Raw genomic sequence first — 21,499 nt, forward strand, 5'->3', positions numbered from 1 at the left:
TATAAGCTCTCCATTGTGTGAGTACTAATTTAGAGTGCTACCATAAGCCAGCCATACAATCCATGCTGCCCATGAATGAATGAGTCATCCTGATGAAAAGGCTCAGAGCACACAGCTCTGACTTTTAGTCTTAAAGGGACCCAGTGTGTTCAGAATGGGTCACATTTTAATGAACAAACTCGCTGGCAAAATATTGTAGGCTTGAACTGCTAAAATAATCCTTTTCTTTTTGGAGAAAGGTATTGAACTCAAAGACTTTAGATAGGTTTTTATTTGCCTTACCATACCTTAGATGTATTTTTACTTAGTGATTTTTTGTGGGATACTAAAGTGTTATTAATGTGCTTGTATAAACATTAAAGGTTTCAAGGCCACTGGGTAAGCCAGCAGTTTATGTCCTGAACCATTATTTTAGGTGCCATGATTGTTTTATTCAAAAGCATTTGGCTGCAGGAAGGCAGCTGTTCTTTCGTTAATGATGTCCATGCACAGATACAAACAATATGTTGTTGTATTGCATCACTGTCTTTTTATCACCTTTCCTGCAAAGAATATAAGAACAGTAATAGGAACTTTAACATAGTTGCAACTTTTTTGGAAAGGTATTTTTCTGTAGAATTCTCACCTGCATGGCTTAGGATAACATCAAAAAAGATAATTTACTCTCTGGTAACAGTACTCAGATAGTCTTTGGGAACATCCAAATGGAGAGACCCAAAAGCACTTCAGAGTTCCCATGCATGTCTTGTCCAGACATCCTTTAGACAGACCCTGTAAGAGCCTCAGATCTGAAGCTTTGAGGGTATCTAAACATACACAGCACCTGCTGGTGTGATCTGAGCACTTTCTGTGTTTCTCTTGTGCATGCCCTGCATCTGCCCAGGGTTAAACACCTGAATGCTGAGCTCCTGCCTAAGGGTCATCACAGTCCAGAAATGAGGCAGAGCAGCATTGGCAGCACCGGAAAGGTGCCTGAAGTAGAGTGGCAGGATTGTGAAAGGTAGTGGCTTCCTTTCCCACATACAGCAGTTAAAAAAGGGGGATAGTCCTTTTTTTATTTATTTTTTCTTTTCTTTAAATGAAGTATCCTTGTGAAAGTTTAAGAAATGGAAAGAACTGGATTTCTGTGCCCTTAATGCAATTCCCACTGTGTCTCCCCCACCTCGTAAGAGACAAGGCCTGTCTCCACATCTGAAACTGGGCTTTAAGCAAAACAAGATGTACTGCTCATGTCATAAATGGAGAAAAAAACTGTCATAGCTCAGTGTCCTGCTGCTGATGACATTTGAGCCTGTCTTCTGCTCCATAGATGCCTTGTGCTTTTTTGGTAAATTGAAGTAATTTTTTTAATTGTTTCTGCTGAGTGCCATTGGGGTCAATTTGTATTGACTTCAGCAGAGCAAGGACTCAACATAAAGTTCCTACAGGTCAAATTTTGCCCTTAAAAATAATAATTGTTAGAAAGTCCCTTTTCTGAGCTAAACACTTCTTAAAAGCTAAAGGCATTTTAAAAAATTAAATACTGCTTGATGTTTTCATCATGTTTACTGCTGGTTTCCTTTCTTATATAACTATCAAGTTTATTGAGTCAGTTTTGTCAAATTAGTTTAATTTTACTTGTTCAGCAGCATTGCCAGAGTTGTACTTTTCAGATTCACAGCTCTGAATGAAAATACTCCCAGTGACTGGCAAGACAAAACAAAAAACAAAAGTGGAAATGAAATTACTAAAATATTTATATTTGCTTGGGTAAAATGCTTCCAGAACTGAAATTTGGAGCAGAAAATTTGTAAGGATCCTGATAACTTGGCTAACTAACTTAAATACATTCTTGCTGAGGTCTCAGAACTTCTGTTCACTTTATTGTGAGTCAGGTCTACCACACAAAGCCTGTTAGGTGTCAATCTTTCCATAGAAACAGTACTAGGAATAAATCAATTGATCCGGAAATTCCTTTTATTACTAAAGAGAAATCAATGCCATAAGAGCAGAACTTTAAAATTAAGCCTGAATGCCCAAGGTTTATGCTTAGAAGAGATGGATAATATCACTGTAGTAATTTCGGAGCTTTTTACGGTGTTCCCTTACATGCTTCTCTCCTAGACACATCCCATCTATCTTTCCCTTTAGTATGCAAATGCACAATTAAAAGCACTCAACAGGTAGAGATGAATATGCTAATATAGTGTGCTGCTAATAATTTATTTTCATTAATGGGGAGTATGTGGAAATACCTCAAAGAGATGCTGGAAAGTTATAATAGATAAGAATCTGCTCACTGCCTTTATGTAAGACAATAGATTTTGTGAATATTCTGCTTCCTCTCCAGGCAGTGAGCTAGTATGGTTAACCAAAATTGTTGAGTAATTGTTCTGTGGTTGAGAACAAAATGCTGAATTAAACTGTTCCCAGCACAATAATTGTGTGATTACAGCATTTATGTTGCTGGCCAAAAGAACAGTCATTAGGTTTGGAAGACTTACCAAAACCACAGGGAGAGGAAAAAAAATGCAAATCACATGTAAATGTCCTCTAATACCTATAGTGGCTTAAAAATTCGTCTAGGAGTATGGTATGTATATATTTAAAGGCAGTCAAGCCAGAAAAAAAAATTGCACATTCAAGAACTACTTCAGACTAGGAAGAAAATACCCAAAGATTATTCATTTTCATTATGTTGTACTTTTCCCCCTCTAGTGAGATCCTGCTTTTCATACGTTATGCATATGTTGTGCTCTGTGAATGCTGTTCTGTTTGCCCCTTCTGCACACCCATCAGGAATTGTCTGGGATTGTAAGGCAGGTAGGGCTGCCACACCCAACCACATCTTGGGTCAAGGCCATTCAAGCAGCAATATCAAGGGGAGGCAGGCAGCAAATGTTTATCTGATTGCTGTAATCCACCAGGAAGATTAAAAACTGATTTATGATGATAGGTGCCCTTATGAGGTAGACAATTTTCTTCTCCATTGCATGGTCTCTATCTGCAAGTGCCAAAAAAACAATTGCATATAGTCTTCTTTTTTTTCTTCTTTTTCCTTTTCGTGGTTTTCCTCATATTTTTAATAATAAAAGAGGTGGAGGAAGACAAGCAAGAACTGAAGGTGACAGCAAAGGAAAAAAGATAAAATGTTTTGGGCAATCAAAATATTTGTACCTACAATTCAGTGGAGTAAAAAGCTGAAGAATTTGGCTAGCTGCTTACCTGACTGTACACAGAAATCAGATGATGAGATGTCTAAACTTTATCACTCTATCTACAGTTAATTGTGCTTTTACTGTATTGCTGTCACTAAATTGTAGGCACAAAATTAGAGACTGTCTTCAGTCCTATTCAAAAAATGTTCCCAAACAAAACTTGCAAAGAACATTTTTTTTATGAGGATTTTGGTAACAAGGGTACAAAAAGCATCAGGACATGAATGGAAGAGTGGTGATGTATCTGTTTGAATAGTATTTCTTCTGCAACTTGAATCCATTTTGCTTTTGAAATCAAACTTTTGATGGTAAACCTGAACTCTCCTAGAGGAACAATTCCACTGGCAGAAGGGACAGTCAGAAACAAGTCTGAACAGCTGAGAGATTGAAAAGAGGTCTTTATTATGCATTTCCCTGGGCAGTAATTAGAGGCTATCCAATACTAAAGCTGTGTTTGCTGCGAGGATTTCTAATAACATGTGGTCAGAGTTTTCCTGGCCATTTGTTCATCATGCAAGGGTTTTTAAGATCTTATAGAAAGCAATAAAACTCAATATACAATAGTAATAGTGATAATGATAATAATAATAATATATTGTCTTCAGAAAAGAATGACGAGCTGTTGTAACTACTTGTGCTCTGAAACTGATGTCACTGGAGACCACACTTACACTGAAACATGTATCTGATTTAATAATAATAAAGTTGGGGAGAAAAGAAGGGTCATTCAAAGTGTTTCGTCAGTGGATTTTAGTCTAAGATTATATGAGCAGAGCCAGTTCTGCAAGAGCCTACACTGATCAAACCATGAAGGATGTTTTTTTCCCTTTAGTGCATTAGATTGTATACAGTTTTATTAACTATGTCTCAATCTTTCAATTTAAAACAAGAGGAGGTAATGACTTTTTTTTTTTTTTTTTTAGTCCCTTAAGTCTATTTTTTCTCTTTTTTTCTAGATGGTATGATTTTAACTGGATGACTTTGATAAGACTTTCTTGTTTGTTTATAGCATTGCAGCCAAATGGGTTTTGAATTTCTGCCCACTGCATGATATTAAATAACCCCTATTTCTTCCCCGTCACCTACACACTGAAGGTGCTGCATTTTTTTTTAATTAATGATATTCTATTTGTCAAAGAGATACTGAGTGAAAAATATATCTTGAAACCTTAGGGGTTTGTTTGAAAGAATACCCTTAACATTGTGTCAAAAATGAGATCATGGAACTGGCCATCATCTCTACACCATCTTGAGTGCAATGGTTTCCTAATTTGAACTGTTCTCCCTGCTTCAGTTTAAGAATTTGGGGTTTTGGAACAGGAAAAATACCACTGCAATTTATACATCAAAATGATTAGTTACTGGTGTTTGAATATATTATGGAAAAATCAACAAAGGGGTAAAGGGGGACGTTTAGCAGCTGGCCTTATGACAGATGCTTCAGAATAACTTCAAATGACAAAAAATACCACTTTATTAAGTGTAATGGTGTCAGCCTTTCTCTTGCCATCCATTTCTTGATCTTTTCAGGAAAATGCACTGAAGAAATGTTTTGTGAATAGGCTCACTCCACAAAAGCTGCATTACTTCAGTCTACACAGGAGTAAGAACCATGGTTAGAATAAATTTAGAAAATATTTAGAAACAATTTAGAAATTATTTTAGAAAATTACTTAGAATAAATTACCTAAGCTGCATTCTCAACCTGAAAACCTTTTTGGGCAGTTTTATAGCTGAGTATTCTATGGTCCTGTTTGCATCCTTTGCACGAAAACATTTACAACAATACTTTGGTGTCAGGATGAACCTAAAGCTCCTCAGAAGCGCTGAAAAGATAGCAAAGTGGAGCATTTCTCCTAGGTCACAAAGCTTATCTGTCAGAAAATAGCCAGGCTTCCTGCCTGTGATGGCATGTAACACTAGAGTTTATTTCCTATTCATTTACTTATTAATTTCCTTATTTGCAACTGAATCTGTTGACTTCCAACATTCATGGAAGTTCTTGAAAAGTAATTTTTGGATGATTCCTCTTCCTCTTCTCCCCCTCTCTAAATCCCATGCCAGTTCTGAGCCATTCCTACTTGTTTTTATAGACTAGCTATTGATTTATCATTTTAAGATTTGCAGCGTCAACCTTGAAAAAACCTGTGCTCCTACAGGAAAAGTCTCCTTGATTCTGCACACCTCTCTTGACCACTCAGACATCCTCAAATAGAAACATCTCCTGTTAGCAAAACTGCCCTGTTTGCTTCTCCCTGCTTCCTCTGCAGCAGTGCTTCCTACCAGACCTACTTTCTGGAGCTCTTTTGACAGCAAGCCATGATGCTGTTGCACAGAAACTTTGGATCTGTTAAAATGAGAGCACTGGGTCACCAAAGAAGTGACTCTGAAAAGAAAGAGAGCTGGGTTAACATACACACAGCAAAACTCAGCCACTTCAGTCCTTTTAAACAGAGTGTAGAAAATCAGAAGGAACAAGTATAGAGATGACTTCTGAAAGGCTGCTATGAACAGTGACAAGGGAAGTTTATTGCTTTTTATCCCTGATTCTTTCTGGCATGTACAAATAAACCCATAGTTCATTATATTTTGAATAACTGAACCCATCTATCATAGATCAGCTAACTGTAGAAAAGAGTACACGTGCTGCTCAAGGAATTATCTTGCATGCTGTCTTTTAAGTCGCATCAGGAAACCTCACACCTGTTTTCTTTTCCCTGACAAATGTTTCACTGGATAGATTACTGCTGGAGCGATCAGCACTAGTCCAGACCTCATTGGGAAAAGCATTAGCCAGGCATATGGAAACTCTGTGCTCTGTCATACACTGCAAGGTAGCATCAGGCATTAATGGAAGTTCAGAGATTTTCCACTTTGAAGGAAGTGACTTTGCAGATTAACTCTTGCTATATAACAGTTGTACTTAGGAGTAAGTTGCTGGTAGCCAACAAAAATGCAAATAGAGGACAATACAGCATATAAATCAGCAGTTTTGACAGCCAAAAGTTTGTAGCAGATTTCCCTTACAGTCCTGGTTTATTCTTCTAGGAAGGGTACTAACATTGGAACAAGGTGCTCGGGTGCTTGGAAGCTATGCCATGAGAAACACAGTGTTTGTGTGAATATTAAGTAAGGTGAAGTAAGTCAGTTTGGCCAAAACTGTGGTCATCTTACCTCAAAAGCCCATTTGCTAACTTCAAGCTCTTCATGAAACAAGTAGCTCAATCAACCAAACAATGAATCTTTTTCTCCTATAAAAATGAAAGAGGAAATTATTTTTAGTGTTTCTCTTGAGCTTGGATTAGAAAGGGTTCTTTTGAGAGTGCACTTGAGTCTTCCAGTGTAGCTGTTACCTGAATTACAGTTGCTTGCTCTGAAAGTCCTGATTTTTCCAGAGAGCCCCACTCACTGGGGTGTTGTATGGTCTGGAGCAGCCCTTCCTGTGTGAACTCTTAGGCTTTTGTCTTAAAACAGCTGCCTATTGAAATGAGTTACAGTGTATGTTCTTTTTATTTCAGGTGTTCTCTTCGGTTAGGCTGTTGGTTCCAATACCTTTGTGGCAAATTGCCCTGTAGGTAACTTACATGCTACATTGCACAAGCATGAATACTTGTTAAACCTCATCCCAAATGCAAAAAAGTCATCTTACTGGTTTTCCTCCTCTCTATGTTTTTTCTATACTAAATCAAATATTAAAAAAAAATGTTTTGAAGCTCTTTATTTTAGTTACAGAAATGAACAAGTAACACTGCCTTTTTCCTTTGGAAGTGTCCAAGGGTTGTTCCTTAATGTGAAAGGTCCTTTTGGCTTCTGTCCTGCAAAGTGCTGCTGGAGGTTTGTCTCTCAACATTGCGTTTTGTTCTGTGGAATGAACTGGAGGAGGAAGGCCTCGGAAGGAAGTTATCAACAAGCTGTTCATTATGCAAACAGCTACTGTCTGTATTATTTGGCTGTTTAAGGCACTTTGCTGCACTTTAGTTTAAAAGGCTAAATGTGTGTTCATTTACAGACTTAATGATGAGATGAATTTGAGAGGAATGCTGGTAGTGAACCGGGGTTCTCTTGCAGGACTGAGCAAAGGTGGAAAGTTTCCAGCCTGAAAAGCCTTGCTTTTTTAAAATAAAAAATGCTTATGTATTTCCCTGAAATGCATTTCAGTTTTCCTGAAAGTTTGTTCCTTGTGTTTTCAATGAGCTACGTTGCATACATACTATTACCTGTTAGGGATTGTCTCCATATTCTATCAAACTAATCATTTTTTCCACACCATCACTCCAAATAAAACTGTCCTATGCTAGTGGAGTTGTAATGGGGAGGATGTGTTAGGTGTGTGTGGTGGGTGATGGAGGTGTCTCCCTAAATACCCTCGTTTATTCTCCTTAAAAGATCACCACTATGAAAGCATGTTTTCTGCCAGCAGTATCACTGTTTGCAAACAGTTTTGAGAACAGTGAGAACTGCTGAGTGAACTGAGATGTTTGGACAGGGTATATTTTGGTAAGTACTGGTATGAATTGTGTAAGCTTCATACACAGCAAAGGGAAGAATAATATTTAGAGCCCAAATCATCCACTGCAGAAGAGTTTACAGGTGGTGATTAGGAAGAAAAAATGCCTCTCTACTTCATGCCATCCACCTTCTGCTTTGCATCCTGAACATTCAGTAAGCACCCCATAAAAAGGCACCTCAAACTCAGTAGGAAGAGGGATCATTCCATAACCTGGATAGGCAGGGCTTCCTGCTGTATAGGTTCAGGACATGCTTATGTCAATTTAGGGAACTGATACAGAGAAGAGAAAGAGAAAAACATTTTCTTTTCTTATTTTAAACATCACTGAAAGGGAAAATAGCAGATTGTAGTTATATGAGGACATATATTTTTATTTCCCTTAAGATAGACATGGGGAGGGGGGTGAGGTAGAGAGAAAGAGGGCCAACACGTGCTAATTAAAGAATCTAGTCCTTCAGCAGAGTGTGTGTCACTGAGAGCCAAGTGTTTCTGGAGGAAGGGGGACCAATGCAATTAAACATGTCATTTTTGAAGGACAGATTTATGTTGCAGCATGTGAAATGTGCATTGCATTCTTTCCTATAAGGTAGAAGAGATGCTTACAAGTCACAAGCAAGAAGATATTCATACAACAGTTTGAAGTTAATCAAATCATTCATGTGCGTCCACTGTTCTAGGAATGTAAAATCTGAACTTATTTGAGGCAGCTGAGAATAACTCCAATGAAAATAAAAATTAGCCACACTTCTGCATGAAGAAGCCACATAAGAGTCCATTTCAGCAAAGATGCTCATGCAGCTTCTGAAGGGCATCTTCTGAAAAGTTCAAGAGTCAAGTACTGTTCAGAGGTTTGTCAGGTTGTAGAGAAGAGAGTGTTGTTTTTAGCAGCTATTCTTCCCCGCACTGAGTAATTCGTTATCCATCACCAGTCTCACCAAAATGAATAGAATTGCTTCTGAAGAGCTAGAGGTGGGTGCATGAGCAGTATTTGCCCCTCAGTGGAAAATGTTGTATATATGGATGCTGGGAAATGCTTTGAGATATTTACCTTGGAGAGAGGAAAACTTACATAAAAGTTGATGCTAATAAACATGTAATGAGCAACTGCAGAAGTGAAATTGGTGGAAGTGTATGAAGAGAAAATAGATACAACTAATGGCAACTGCTATTTTAGAGGCTTAGATTTGCCGAAAGTATGGATTTATGTTACTTGAGAAATGGTATAAGCCTTCTAGATTAAGCAAGAGTCGTGTTCGAAGGGAAACTGAACTTTAAAGATTCTGTCTGGATGCAGGGGCATAAAGGACCAAAATAATGTCATGCATGCTTCCCTGATTCTGGCATTTCCTAAGCCACAAATGTCTAACTTTGCAATCCTTATGTTTCTTTAAACTATTTTCCCTGTGTATCTATTCACTTAGTGACCCAAAGCACACATAACTTTTAACAGAAAATAGAACTGTAGGTGTGAAGTGTTTGCAATCTAAATTTGTGTAAGTCGCAGCAGGAGCTAGTAACAAACAGTAGGGGTAACTGTTAAAAACATACTGCTTGGTGCTTAGGTAGGTGTGGTAACCATAGTATGTTCCTAAAAGTAGGTAGGAGAGCACAATTTAGGTGGAAATACTACAATTATAATGAAGCTGAGAATCCTGGAAATATTAACTGTGACTATGTTGAATGCAATGTCTTTGTGTGGTTGGATTTGTTATGGTCAAGTCATAAAGGACATGCACAGATTTGTGAAGATGCTGGCCCCGGCTTCAGCAGCTTGAATTGGTTCCAAGTTTGACAACAAATTCCCTTTGATATGGTAAGCCATTTAGGGGCAGATTTTTCAAAGGCACTGAAACAAATAAAGATACATTGAGGCACTTTTCAAAATCAAAAATCTCTGCAGGCAACTCTGGGTGGCTCAGCTTCCCACTTGAACAGTAGTTTACTATTAGTTGCTTGTCATGTGCTCATATTGGTTTTTGCATTAAGTTCTTTAGGTGTGGTCTCTTTTTTGGATTTTCAGTGGCAACTGTGACGGTTTCCTGGTGTCATGGTTTGACACTGGCCAAACACCATGCACCCACCGTAGCCACTCACTCACCCTTCCCTGCTGCACCTGGGCAGAGGAGAGAAAAAAAATTAAATGAAGGGTTCATGAGTTAAGGGCTTGGAGAGAAGACTCCGAGGGCAAAACAGGCTCAACTTAGAAGTACAAAGTGAATTTATTACTAACAAAGTCAGAGGAGGATAATGAGAAGTAAAATAAGCCCCTCAAAATACCTTTTTTTCCCCCAACCCCTCCCTCCGTCCCACTGAGAGCACAGGGAGACAGGGCATGGGCGTTTTGGTCAGTTCATCACCCAAGGTTTTCTTCCGCTGCTCAGGGAGAGGAGTCCTTCCCCTGCTGCACCATGGGGTCCCTTCCCACAGGAGACAGTTCTCCGTGAACTTCTCCAGCATGGTTCCAATCTCACAAGCAGCAGTCCTCCAAAACTGCTGCAATGTGAGTCCCTCCCACAGGCACACAGTCCTCCCAAAACTGCTGGGGCATGGGCTACTCTTCCACAGGGTGCAGTCCTCCAAGGAGGAGCAGGGCCCCCTCTCTCCACCGGGTCTCCCACTGGATCACAGCCTCCTCCAGGCATCCACCAGCTCTGGCATGGGCACCTCCCCCACGGGCTGCAAGTGGATCTCTGCATCCCCCGTGGATCCCCATGGGCTGCAGGGGCACAGCTGCTTCACCATGGTCATCACCACGGCCTGCAGAGGCATCTCAGCTCCGGCGCCTGGAGCACCTCCTCCCCCTCCTTCTTCACTGACCTTGGTGTCCCCATGTTGTTTCCCTCACATGTTCTCACCTCCTCCTCTTCTCTGGCTAGTAAAAACTGTGCCCACTTTGTTTTGATTTTCTTCTTAAATATCTTATCCCAGAGGTGTTACCACGATCTCTAACTGGCCCATCCCTGGCCAGCAGCATGTCCATCTTCAGAGCCATCAGGATTTGGCTCTGCCAGACATGGTGGAAGCTTCCAGCAGCTTCTCACAGAAGCCACCTCTGTGGCCCCCTGCTACCAAAAACCAGGACAAGCAAAACCAACACACCTGGGTTTGGTTTTGGCTCTAGGTTACATTTGGTTGGAGTTTCTCATGGTCCTAAAATACATTGCCATTACAGAAGATGATTTACTGTCCTCATTATGGATGAAAGAACCTTGACTTTAAGGGGTGTTATTTCCTTAAGGGGTGTTATTTCTCATAAGCTAAATGGCAAGTAGTGCTTCTTTCACTGTAACATGGGCTTGCCTCTTGTTCCAAATAACTTTGTCAGAGATTTGAAAGTTTGAATTCCTTGACTAGAGAATTGATGCTATAGAATATTTTGGCTCTCATGACATTTGGTCCCTTTCTTTGTTATGTGCTTTATGTGCCTTTTCTGTGCATACCATACCCCTGCAGATCTTCATGCACAACAAGAATAGTCTAGTTAATGTAGCATTCAAATTAAAAGAAAAATCAGGGAACTGTGTGATTGGTTGACACAGTGGCAACAGTATGAAAAAACAGGGCCTTGGAAGATTGTATCTGTATCATCCAGACTAACATCATAAAGTATGTAAGAAGTTACAAGGTGAAACTATAGCTCACTAAATCACTAAATTGGAACTTTTGTGAGGATTTAAAATACAGTTTTCTCTTTTAGGATATCACAAGTGAGAAGAGGTAATCACATAGAGAGCCTGGCCAGTGGAGAATCTTGACAGCTGTATGAATTATTAGGTTGTTGAAGAGGTATTTCTTTTTGTGGGCATATGGCCATTAGCAGAACAAATTGAAGGACCTGGAAAATAGCTCTGATTTTCAATCCATTATATTCAAATTAGAAATGTGGTATCAAGAAGTTGCAATCCAGAAAACATTGGAAGGTAGGTAAGCTCTAAAAAAAGCATTTGAGAGATTTAACTGATGTAGTAATACCTTGGAAAGAAAAAAAAAAAGGAAAACACCTTTGATGTAAAACTCAGAAGGAGGGCCTGTATTCTATGCCACTTGAAACAGTTGTATCCTAGCAATTCCAGTTAATAATAATAATAAACATAAAAAGAGTTAAGATGTAGTAGTTAAATGAGCCATAAAAATGAAGAGTCCATAATTTGTATGATATTGTGTCAGGTAATCGGATTAAAATAAACTAATGTTTGCATTTATTTGTGTTTAGGAGAAAATGAAGTGTAGCTGAGTGCTGCTACATACATTCCATCCTGGAATGAAAACCACACTGTTTTGACTGCGTTATTTCTATATCCATGCAAACCATCCTCATCACTCTATACTTTTTACCTCCTTAATGCAGCCGGGGTTGTGTCATTTGAAATTAAGGGCTATAAGGCCCCTTGGTGAGTTAAAGAGGAGCAGCAATTTGAAAAAAAATGAAATGCAGCGGTCAGATTTAGGAAGAAAGGGCATTTTCCTGGTAAATGTTTTCCTAAATGGGAATTTTTCAGTGTGGTGTTTTGCTCATGTGTTTGGCAGTCACTTGGAATCAAGTGCAGACTTGTGCTACATTGTGGGCTTGGCAATGACAATTTGTGTGTGTGTGGTGCTTTAGTTATATTAGCCCTGGAGGCAGAGTTAACACTTGCAGTGGGACAAGAGTATTTGCAGTCATCAGAGAACTTTGCAGTCAGCTTCAATAACATCACTCCATTTTTTTCACTTTTTTTTAACATTTTTTTTGGCAGCAAAGCACTTAGTAGAACCATCTGTCTTTCTATTAGTGTTTTTGAGTCCTGTTTTGAAGCTTCTTCGCTTGGCAAAGTCACTTTCATCCTTGGAAACCATTTAAAAAAAAAGTTATGTGGCTTTTTGCCGAAGAAGAGTACTATGCAAAAATTCCACATGGCTGTTCATTTTTGTTCTAAAAGAATTCAGTTACTTTGTCTTTGTCTTAAAAAAAAAAAAAAAAGCAAATCACAAAACCTCAAACAAAGCAAATAAAAAATAAACTCATGAAGAAAAGGCAGGTATTGGACAGCTCTAGGATAATTGAGTAGGAATAGAGAACAAATCACATTTTATGTATTTTTTTTCTCAGTTGAAAATATGTATGCCTTCTAATTAACAGGATCAGAATAGAAAGGAAAATATTGAAGTAACAAAAAATGGATCAAGCTAGTTCAGTGAGTGGAGCTACATCTACTCTATCTTCAGTCCCAATCTTCGTCTCCCACTGCAAGAATTTCTGTCAACAGTTCTCTTGAACTCCATCCTTGAAAATTGTTTCAGACTATAAAGACGCAGTCAGCACACACAGGGTTGTTGACAGGTCCCGGCATAAATTAAAAGGGATGGTAATCCCAAATTTTGTATCACTATTATGCCTGGTAATGGTGTTGGGTAAACCAAGACACATCCTGGATTTTCAGGAGATTAAATGAAAAGAAAATTAAGTGCAAATGGTGCAGTTTGAACAGTGGCAGCCAAGGACTGGTGCAGGTTCTCTTTTGCCAGTTCTACTGTCCAGGCAGTAATGAAGGGAGTAACACCTTCTTGCACCCCTCATCATAGAAGGTTGTCTGTTGACACCCTAATTTTCTGAGTTACCTAAGGCTACCGACCACAAACTAAAATGTAGTTTTCAAAAACATATCTACATCCGATGCCTCAGCTTTACAGTGCCATTAAAAATCTAGATGAGCTCTCTTAAAAACTGAGCCAGTCTTTCTTTACTGACTGATCTGGTCAAAACAGTGGGGGTTTTAAATTAAGACTAGTCATTTAGCATTTTAATCCAGCAAACTTTGTGTTTCTCACCTGTGTGAAATACAGAGACAATTTCCATTTCTAGCATTTAAAAACTATTAACAGAACTGGGTAAAAGAAACAGCAGTAGACACTGTGCCGTGGCCCACTTCCAGCTTTGATGACTAATTTCTTCATGTCTTAAGTCCCCTGCAGTATCCAGTTACAATATAATATTTTCCACTTCCTGACTTGCATGGTTGTGTACAGTTGCTGTGCAAAGTTGAATGCCTAATACTTCAGACATAGCTATGTTTTATTTGTCAATAAAGTGTCTTAGCCTTCTTTCTGAACATCCCAGAGACTTTTTCTTTTCACATGTACAAATAAGTGCATGTGTAGAAGCAGAAAAATAGTACTGGCTTGTGCTGTGTGCTGCTTGTGCGCTTACTTTTCCTTCTGAGGGGGTGTCTGTGTTTGGGCTCAGTCAGGGTGAAAGCTGCTGTCTGAGACAGATACTGCTACACAGTTCAATAGAAGAGAAGAAAGTACCACCCTACAGTCAGAGATAAGTGAGTCATCATGAATTGTGGGGGGAGTAATTTAAGTGGGATATAGATATGCCTTCGTGGAATATTTCAGTTTATTTTGGATTAATGTAATTCATATGAAGTGTTTGGCAATGAAGGTGAAGCTGAACAGCTGATGCTACTGAAACACCCCAATATAAGAGGTGTATTCAAACCAGACCTCTCAGATCAGAAGTGAAAGAAAGCATGTTACCAGACATTGTCCCCCCGAAAAGTTCTGTGTTTGATTTTCCCTCTCCTGTTCAGCAGGTCCAGGGTCAGCTGCCTCCATTAATGATTCCCGTATTCCCTCCAGACCAACGAACCCTAGCAGCAGCTGCGCAGCAAGGATTCCTTCTTCCTCCTGGTTTCAGCTACAAGGCGGGATGCAGTAAGTCCTGTAGATTTTTTTAGCTGGAAGTAGGTATAGGGCACAAATTCATGCCAATCTGTATGTAACACCTCACCAAAGGACAAAGCCATTAACTTGCTGAGTTGAGTGTAAAACAGAGGATTAGTTGTTACAGTATGAGAAAAAGTTGTCAGGGATGAAGAATGTGTTTCAACGTAACAGCCAAACATCTCACACTAGAGGTAGAAGGTGCGCCTTCTCTCTGACAAGTCTTTCTGACAAGTGAACATGCTCATGACCACAAACTTGCATCTGAAGAGAAGCTACTTGAAACTTCCCAATAAATTTCAACATTGTTGTAAGAAAACATGTTTTTTCCTGAAGCAGACTGCTTGCTATTTGTGAACTGAGGGCCTATTCTAGTCTCTTCCTTCACACAGAACTCACATTAATCTCAACGGAGGTTCTGCACAGAGATCAAAGATAGCATATGCCTTTCAGTTTGATGGACTAACACGAACTCTGAGGATATTTGTGAGAGCCTAACACTAAAAAATATAGCACCTACTTTTTTAATCTTTGAAAGATTTGTATTGTTCCCTACATTTCCCAGATTTTTCTTTTGAAATTTTATTTAAGCCTTCTATAGGATTTCATGTTCCTGTCAACAGGATTAGAATATATACAAGTTAAGAAATAATGAAGGAACTTTATTTCCATGAATAAACTTAGCTAGAGCATGAATTTCATAGACTTGTTTTCATGCACTTCTGCTTGTATAACTCCTCTGCCATCAGTTTTCTATTGAGTTATCCAGGACTTGCTTGTTCTATCCTTCTCTATCTCCAGTATGGGTGTTTGTTATGTCCATGTCTCTGTATCCATCTGTATCATTGACTAACTCATTAATTCATCAGTTGGTTTGAGTTACTCAGCACTTGCCACTGCTGCATTTTTGTAAACTTAGAACGTAAAAAGATTTCTTTAGTTAAGCTGGCTTAGCCCACAATTTCAGATTTCTTTCAGCTTCGGAACATCATAGACACAGTACCTGAGCACTAACTTGAGTTCCTTTGGCCGCTAACACTTTTTCCTGGTATTTTATAGGCTGGGACCACTATTGAAAAGTACTGTTCCAAACACTTCACATCCCTCAACAGCTGCGATGCCAAAACATAGTCTCATTCAGTTCTTCCAGTGATTTCACACTTGGTCTCTCTTGACTGGGAGAAGTAGTGATTCACATTACAGAATGTGTAACTGTAAGCCACACTGATTATGAATGCTACCATAACTGTAGGTCTGGAAAAGGTCAGGAAAGCACACTGTTAGACATATCTGGCAGATTATATTAGTTCCATGTTAATGAAGTCCAGTTTGGAAAGAAGGAGTTGAGGTCGTTTTTTCCCTTCTTTGTCACCCCAAGACAGTACTACATGCACACTAACTCCATGATAGTTCTATAGTTCCTCACATCTGTGAAGTAGATATGACATTATGTGTTTGTGTAACCTTGAAAATTAAAAGGCAAAAAGAGCAAAGTTTCTGCTGCTGCTGGCAGTAAGGCTTAGAATTAACAGTATGCCAAGATCTAGGACTGAGCAGAAGCCAGTGGAAAAAGACAGCTCTGTGTTTGGTGATTGCCTGGCATGTTTGGCTGAATTTGACTGAGAAGCTGAGGAGAAGTGATAAGTAGCCCAAAGGGTTTCTTCCTTTTACTCACCGTCTAGTGTAAACAAAAACTTGCATACACATTTAGCTACATCTAGAAAGCTTCACCTAGCTGCCTTACACCTAGCTGCATTTAAACCATAACATGTTCACATCAAGTAATGTTTTTGACAGATCATTAAAACATATTTCTCCCACTTTTTTGCTTGTCCTACTGTGTATCAGTCCACAAGTCTTACTTGACTGTAAACCAGAGAGCTTTGGGTAAAATTTTAAGTGCTTGAGTGATTTAGGAGACTAAACCTTCATCTGAAGAGTGACAAAGGCACTAGGATCTAAGTCTTAGGGGTATTTAGCAAATTCTTGTACTGTAAACTTTAGTGCAGTCACCTGTGCTGTCTTGAACTGAGCTGAAGTGGGTACCAGCATTGTACTGCAACAGAGAATATACAGCAGATTAATTTGCTCAGCTTCTGAATGTGTTAAATGCCTGATTTTCACTGAGTTTGCTTTTGGGAGCAAAGCCTTCCTAGGAACTTCTGAAGACCCCACTAGCATCGTCTCTACATGACTGCCATTCTATGTTTTAAAATTAGTTTATGTGCCTGATGAAAATGGAATCTCACTTCTACATCTCCCCAGTCCTTTTGGAAAACCTACCCTTCTTTCTGGACTGATTACATTTTTCAGAATTTTTTTCTGTGGCTGATTGATAGAAATTCTCTAGTGATTATTCTATTATTTAATAGCATAAACAACCTGCACAAAGGAATGATAAAAAACTCCATGCAACAATTCCGTTTCAGTCAGAAATAACAAAAAACTGTTAAAGTTTTCACATACTGTTTCTCAAAAAAAGGGAGATTTAAAAATTTGGGGGAGAAGGAAGAGAGGATTATTGCAACAACCAGTGTTGCCAGAACTAGCTAGTGATGTAGAGTTCTTTGATTCTGAATATCTGTTGGAGATGTGTTTAAAGGGACATTTATGCTATTCTGCACCCTGCCCCTGTGAGAAGTCAGATCTCCAAAAGGAGACATATGGGCCAAGCTTCTTGGTTAAGCATTCTCAAACTTGATTCTGTCCAGGCTGGGACCACAGTGACTCTCAGTTAAAATTGCTTAAAATGAGATGGTCCTTTTCATGGAAACACGTTTGGAAGGGATTAAAGAAGCAGTCTGCTCACAGTCGTAACCTTTGGAAGGGGGCTGTGGTTGGAGGTGGTGGCCTCTTCAGCCAGCACAGCCGGAAGAGAATGTGTGATCAAGCCTCAGGGTCAGCAAAAGAGAAGAAATGATGAATAGTTATACTGCTGTTTTATTTTTATTCAGCTTAAATAATAAAACCAAATTAACTTATGCAGTGCTTTCTGATTCACCTGTACCTCCCAAGAGAGGGTCAAATGTAAGTCTCCCAGTGGCTTCAGAGTATGTATGTGGCAGGGTTCCTCAGGCAGTGCTTCCCAAAAGACTCATGACTTACCAGACGGGCTGGAAAGGAGGATCACTGTTTTCTCTACACATACTTTGTTTTCTGAGCATTCAGACTGAAGATAATGCAAAAATAAATTGTAGCAGTTAATAGCAGTGGTCCATTTAGACTCCTTTCGTGGCAGATACCTAAGGTAGACTAGAAGAACAGGGCAGAAATGTACTGATACTTCATCCCCCATCCTTTGCCAGGTTCCAGTGACTGAGGACTCATGAACCTTCTAACCCAGTGGTGGCATCGTTGTGTGATATGTTACTGAAAACAAAGAGTTTTCCTCTGCTTGGTTCCAACCTGATTGAAAACATTCCAGAGAGATGAAATGCTCAAAAAAATACAGCACTATCAGTCTCTGTTATGAGCAGAGCAAATGATTCAATTATGCTTTTCCAAATCTTTTTTAAAATTGGGTAAATAAAGGGAGGAGAGGGGTAAATATTTTCTCCATGGTTACATGGCAGGTCATGGTCTTTGGCTTCCAATTTGATGTACTACATTTCCTTTTCTTTCTTTTTCTCCATAGCAGATCATGCTTGGGAGTGGCTTGGTTTTTCATTTTGTTTTGTTTTTTTAAACAGATGGTTTGCATTACATAAGGGACAATTTACACAAGTTGACACTTCCCCTTTTTTCTTTATGGCATATTGTGTGGTGGTAAAGTTGGCAGAGATGAAGGGAGGAACTTCTATTAGGATTACATTTCTATTTGATAAAAAGATTCATATTCTGTGGTTCCAGTTAATTTTTAACCTCCATACCTAGATATAATTGCATGTATAAAATATTTAATATTATTATTTACAACCAAAGTATTTTTTCATATGAGAAAAATAAGTTGACAGTATGTGATGGGCTATATTGTCCCCAGTTAGCAAGGAAAGTACCGATTACCTACTTATTTGCCCTATACTTACTTATTCATGCAATGTGTGCTATTTGAAATTGAAATGTTTTGATTTTTCATGTGAACCTTTTTATATGTATTTTATTATACACATAATATGTGATTTTTAGGTAGATATATAATGCAAATCTTTTTATGAAGGGCTGATGTTTCAAAGTGAGTTGTTAACTAAGTTAGTGACTGGCAGCATGAGCAAATTTTAGGAGTTGACCCCCGTATCTCAACTAATTAAACTGGTTTTAGCAGCAGGCAAGCACCTTCCATTTCAGCTGATGCCAAAATCAAACGAAGTCCGATTACTGCATTTCCCAAAGCTTCTCCCACATTTCGGCTCCACAGATTGGCTCAGGTCATTTAACCCTTCCTTTGTTCTCCTTCCATAACCTTATCACTTGTTACTCCTGCTGTTGCTAGTTCGGCTCTACTCATGGTACTTACCAGATAATAGACACAACTCCCAGGATTTTAGCAATGGCAAGGGAAATGTCAGCTCTGCTGAGGTCTGAGGAGCTGTTGCTGTTGACTTCACTGAAGTCAGATTTCACACCAGATGATACAGATCTGCTAGGGCCACTCTTAGAAATAATTAGAATTTATTTACAGCTAATTAATATTTGAGAAGTGCTTTGAAAGCATAAAAATGGTGCAAGTGATAGAAGAGAAAAAGTTTGTATTGTGCCCTTTAAAAACTGCATAGTTCTGCCTCTGAGCAGGCTGCTCGTCAGTCATAGGTAGTGTGATCCTTTTATTAATGCATATATGTATGGATTTGTACGTGGAATATTAAGGCATGGCTGTACCTCCTATATAAGAGATACAAAAGGGAATGAAATAAAGATTTGGGAAAGCACAAGGTACTGCTTCTGGGAACTGGGATACAAAAAAGGCAGAAGGAGGTAGGATGAGAACAGTGTTCTCAGGGTCTTCTTCAACAAATCTAAGTATTAGAATGGACCAGGTCAGAATGTTTCTGTGCTTCTGCATTTGCAGCACTGTTTGCCAGTAGTTTTCCATTCAAATACACAGAGTAGCCCAAATTTTGATGGGTCTTCCCTAATAAGTGATGCTAAGTAAGATTAATTTAGGAAACTGCACTTCAGCACTTCTTAAAACGTTTGATCGTCATGTTAAAAGGGAAGGGAAATGTTGGAATTGCACCTAAAGCAGTGTGGTGTGTTCTGTCAGTCCTGAGGCTTTTCAGGATGATTGAAGCTGTTGAATTCCATATAGTTTCTTCTGTAGAAGATGAAGAACAACCCACCTTGTTTTCTAAACTGAGGTGTGCAAGAAATTGAATTATTTGGAGATTTTTAGGATTTGTTTCCTTTTCTCAGGAAACAATAGTTGCCAAGTCTTTATTTCCAGAAATAGGATTTATCCTAAGTACATTTTCCAGGCTATTGACAAATTCTCAGGAAAGCTTCTAGATAGCCTTTTATTTGCTGATACCTGTGTTATTTTTATGGTAATATGACAAATTTTGGAAACAAGAATTGTTTTTCTTTGCCCATTCCTCCTGTCCCCTGTGGATGATTTGTTGTAACAAATTATATTGTGTTTGTAGTCAGATGCCATCAACACAAGGTTTTTTGAAAGCACTTTAATCACTATTTCAACCATATCCAATTAGGGGGAAAAAAATCTGAATATACAGTAGGTACATTGTATATGTCTTGCATATCAGCTTGTTGCTGCTATAAGTGTTCTAAATAAAATAATACACAGAAAGTTATTGATGAAATATCTAATTACCTCTTAAAATTGGTAAAATATGAGAGATGAAAAAGTCAAGCCTAATAAAATTGAAATATGCTGAATTTACCGTTCATCTATGTTCTGAACAATAATGTTGATGTCTGATAAAAATGAAGCTCTCAGTTAATTGGTTCTTCACATAATACAATAAAATTAATGTTTAGGAGTTAAATACCATAAACTTCCTCAGGGAAATTTGCTGATGTGTCTCTGTTTTTCAGTCAGTCACATGTTTCATTGTTTAATGGAGTATCATGTGGATTGTCTTACAATTTTACTAGTGCTCAGTGTCCATTTTTCTGTCTTCTAAAGAGACTTGAGTGCTTATTTCTGATTTAACTGTGTCAGCTGACATGCAGGTCATTGACAATCACCAAATCACAAGAAAAAACTATTGACATTGCTATGCTTTTATCAGAATGACAAAAATAGAAACCATGTGTTGCGAGGACCACATACTGTAGCTTCTTTATAAAGATGCTAGTCATCTTCCAGGGCTACTGTTTATGTCTTGGAAAAGAGAGACCATATGACTAAACCCTCATGTTCCCCGCAGGATAAGGGAAGAGTAATAGCATTGTGGATAGAAACAGCAAGAAGGAGGAATTTTTGGTAACAACTTTCCCTCTCCGCATCCATGAGAATGTGTCGGTTCTGTAAGGTTGCAAATGCAACGGAAGGAAACAAGGCTGCAAAATATAACAACACAACTAAAGATTGTTTCTAAATGAAAGAATTCCATAGCCCCCAATCTCTGTGTGGCTTCTCCTAGTAATTCTAATAAAAACAAAGCAGACAAGCAAAATAATAGGGTCCTGTAAAAACAGGCTGGTAGTTTCAGCTCAGTTTCTAGGCCATGAAAGATGTCTGGTATTACTGCACTTTTATCCATAGTGGGGCAGCAAAATAAAGTCCTGATTTTTTAAATTCATGAATGTGTACAAACCTTTGTGGAAATACATTGGCTTTCCTTGGAAGCTGGAGTTTTTGAATAACTGTAATTTACTCAACAGGTATAGAAATACATTAAAAAATGTGTATCCTGAAATCATAGGATTATTCTGGTTGGAAGGGATCTCAGAAGGCTTGCTTGAAGGCCTCTTCCTTCAAGTGGGGTCGTCAAGGAGATAGGATCAGATTACTCAGGGCTTTATTCAGTTGGGGCCTGCAAAGTTCCAATGACAGAGAGTCCATAACCCTGTTTGGACAGCTTGTTTCAACATCTGGCTGTCCTTGTGGGGAAAATCTCATCCTCCCTTGATTCACATTATGTCCATTGGCTCTTGTCCTCCAAGCAAACCCTGCCAGAAGGAGCCT

The 21,499-nt window shown here is 38.7% G+C and overlaps 1 protein-coding gene across 20 annotated transcripts in view; it reads left to right on the top strand.

Annotated features, from left to right (window-relative positions):
• SOX5 (SRY-box transcription factor 5) overlaps positions 1 to 21,499 on the top strand; it is a 609,758-nt gene that overhangs the window by 500,538 nt on the left and 87,721 nt on the right. For 17 of the 20 annotated variants that reach the window (XM_042050099.1, XM_042050094.1, XM_042050095.1 and 14 more), the window contains one exon: positions 14,280 to 14,403. In XM_042050099.1, coding sequence (XP_041906033.1) covers positions 14,280 to 14,403 — 124 coding nt within the window. The remainder of the gene's footprint in view (positions 1 to 14,279; positions 14,404 to 21,499) is intronic. The other 3 variants (XM_042050090.1, XM_042050105.1, XM_042050109.1) reach the window with 1 other exon arrangement.

The sequence above is a fragment of the Corvus kubaryi genome, unplaced genomic scaffold, assembly GCF_017639235.1.
Source record: "Corvus kubaryi isolate FWS band 111438036 unplaced genomic scaffold, C.kubaryi_AGA036_p1.0 72, whole genome shotgun sequence".
NCBI lineage: Eukaryota > Metazoa > Chordata > Aves > Passeriformes > Corvidae > Corvus > Corvus kubaryi.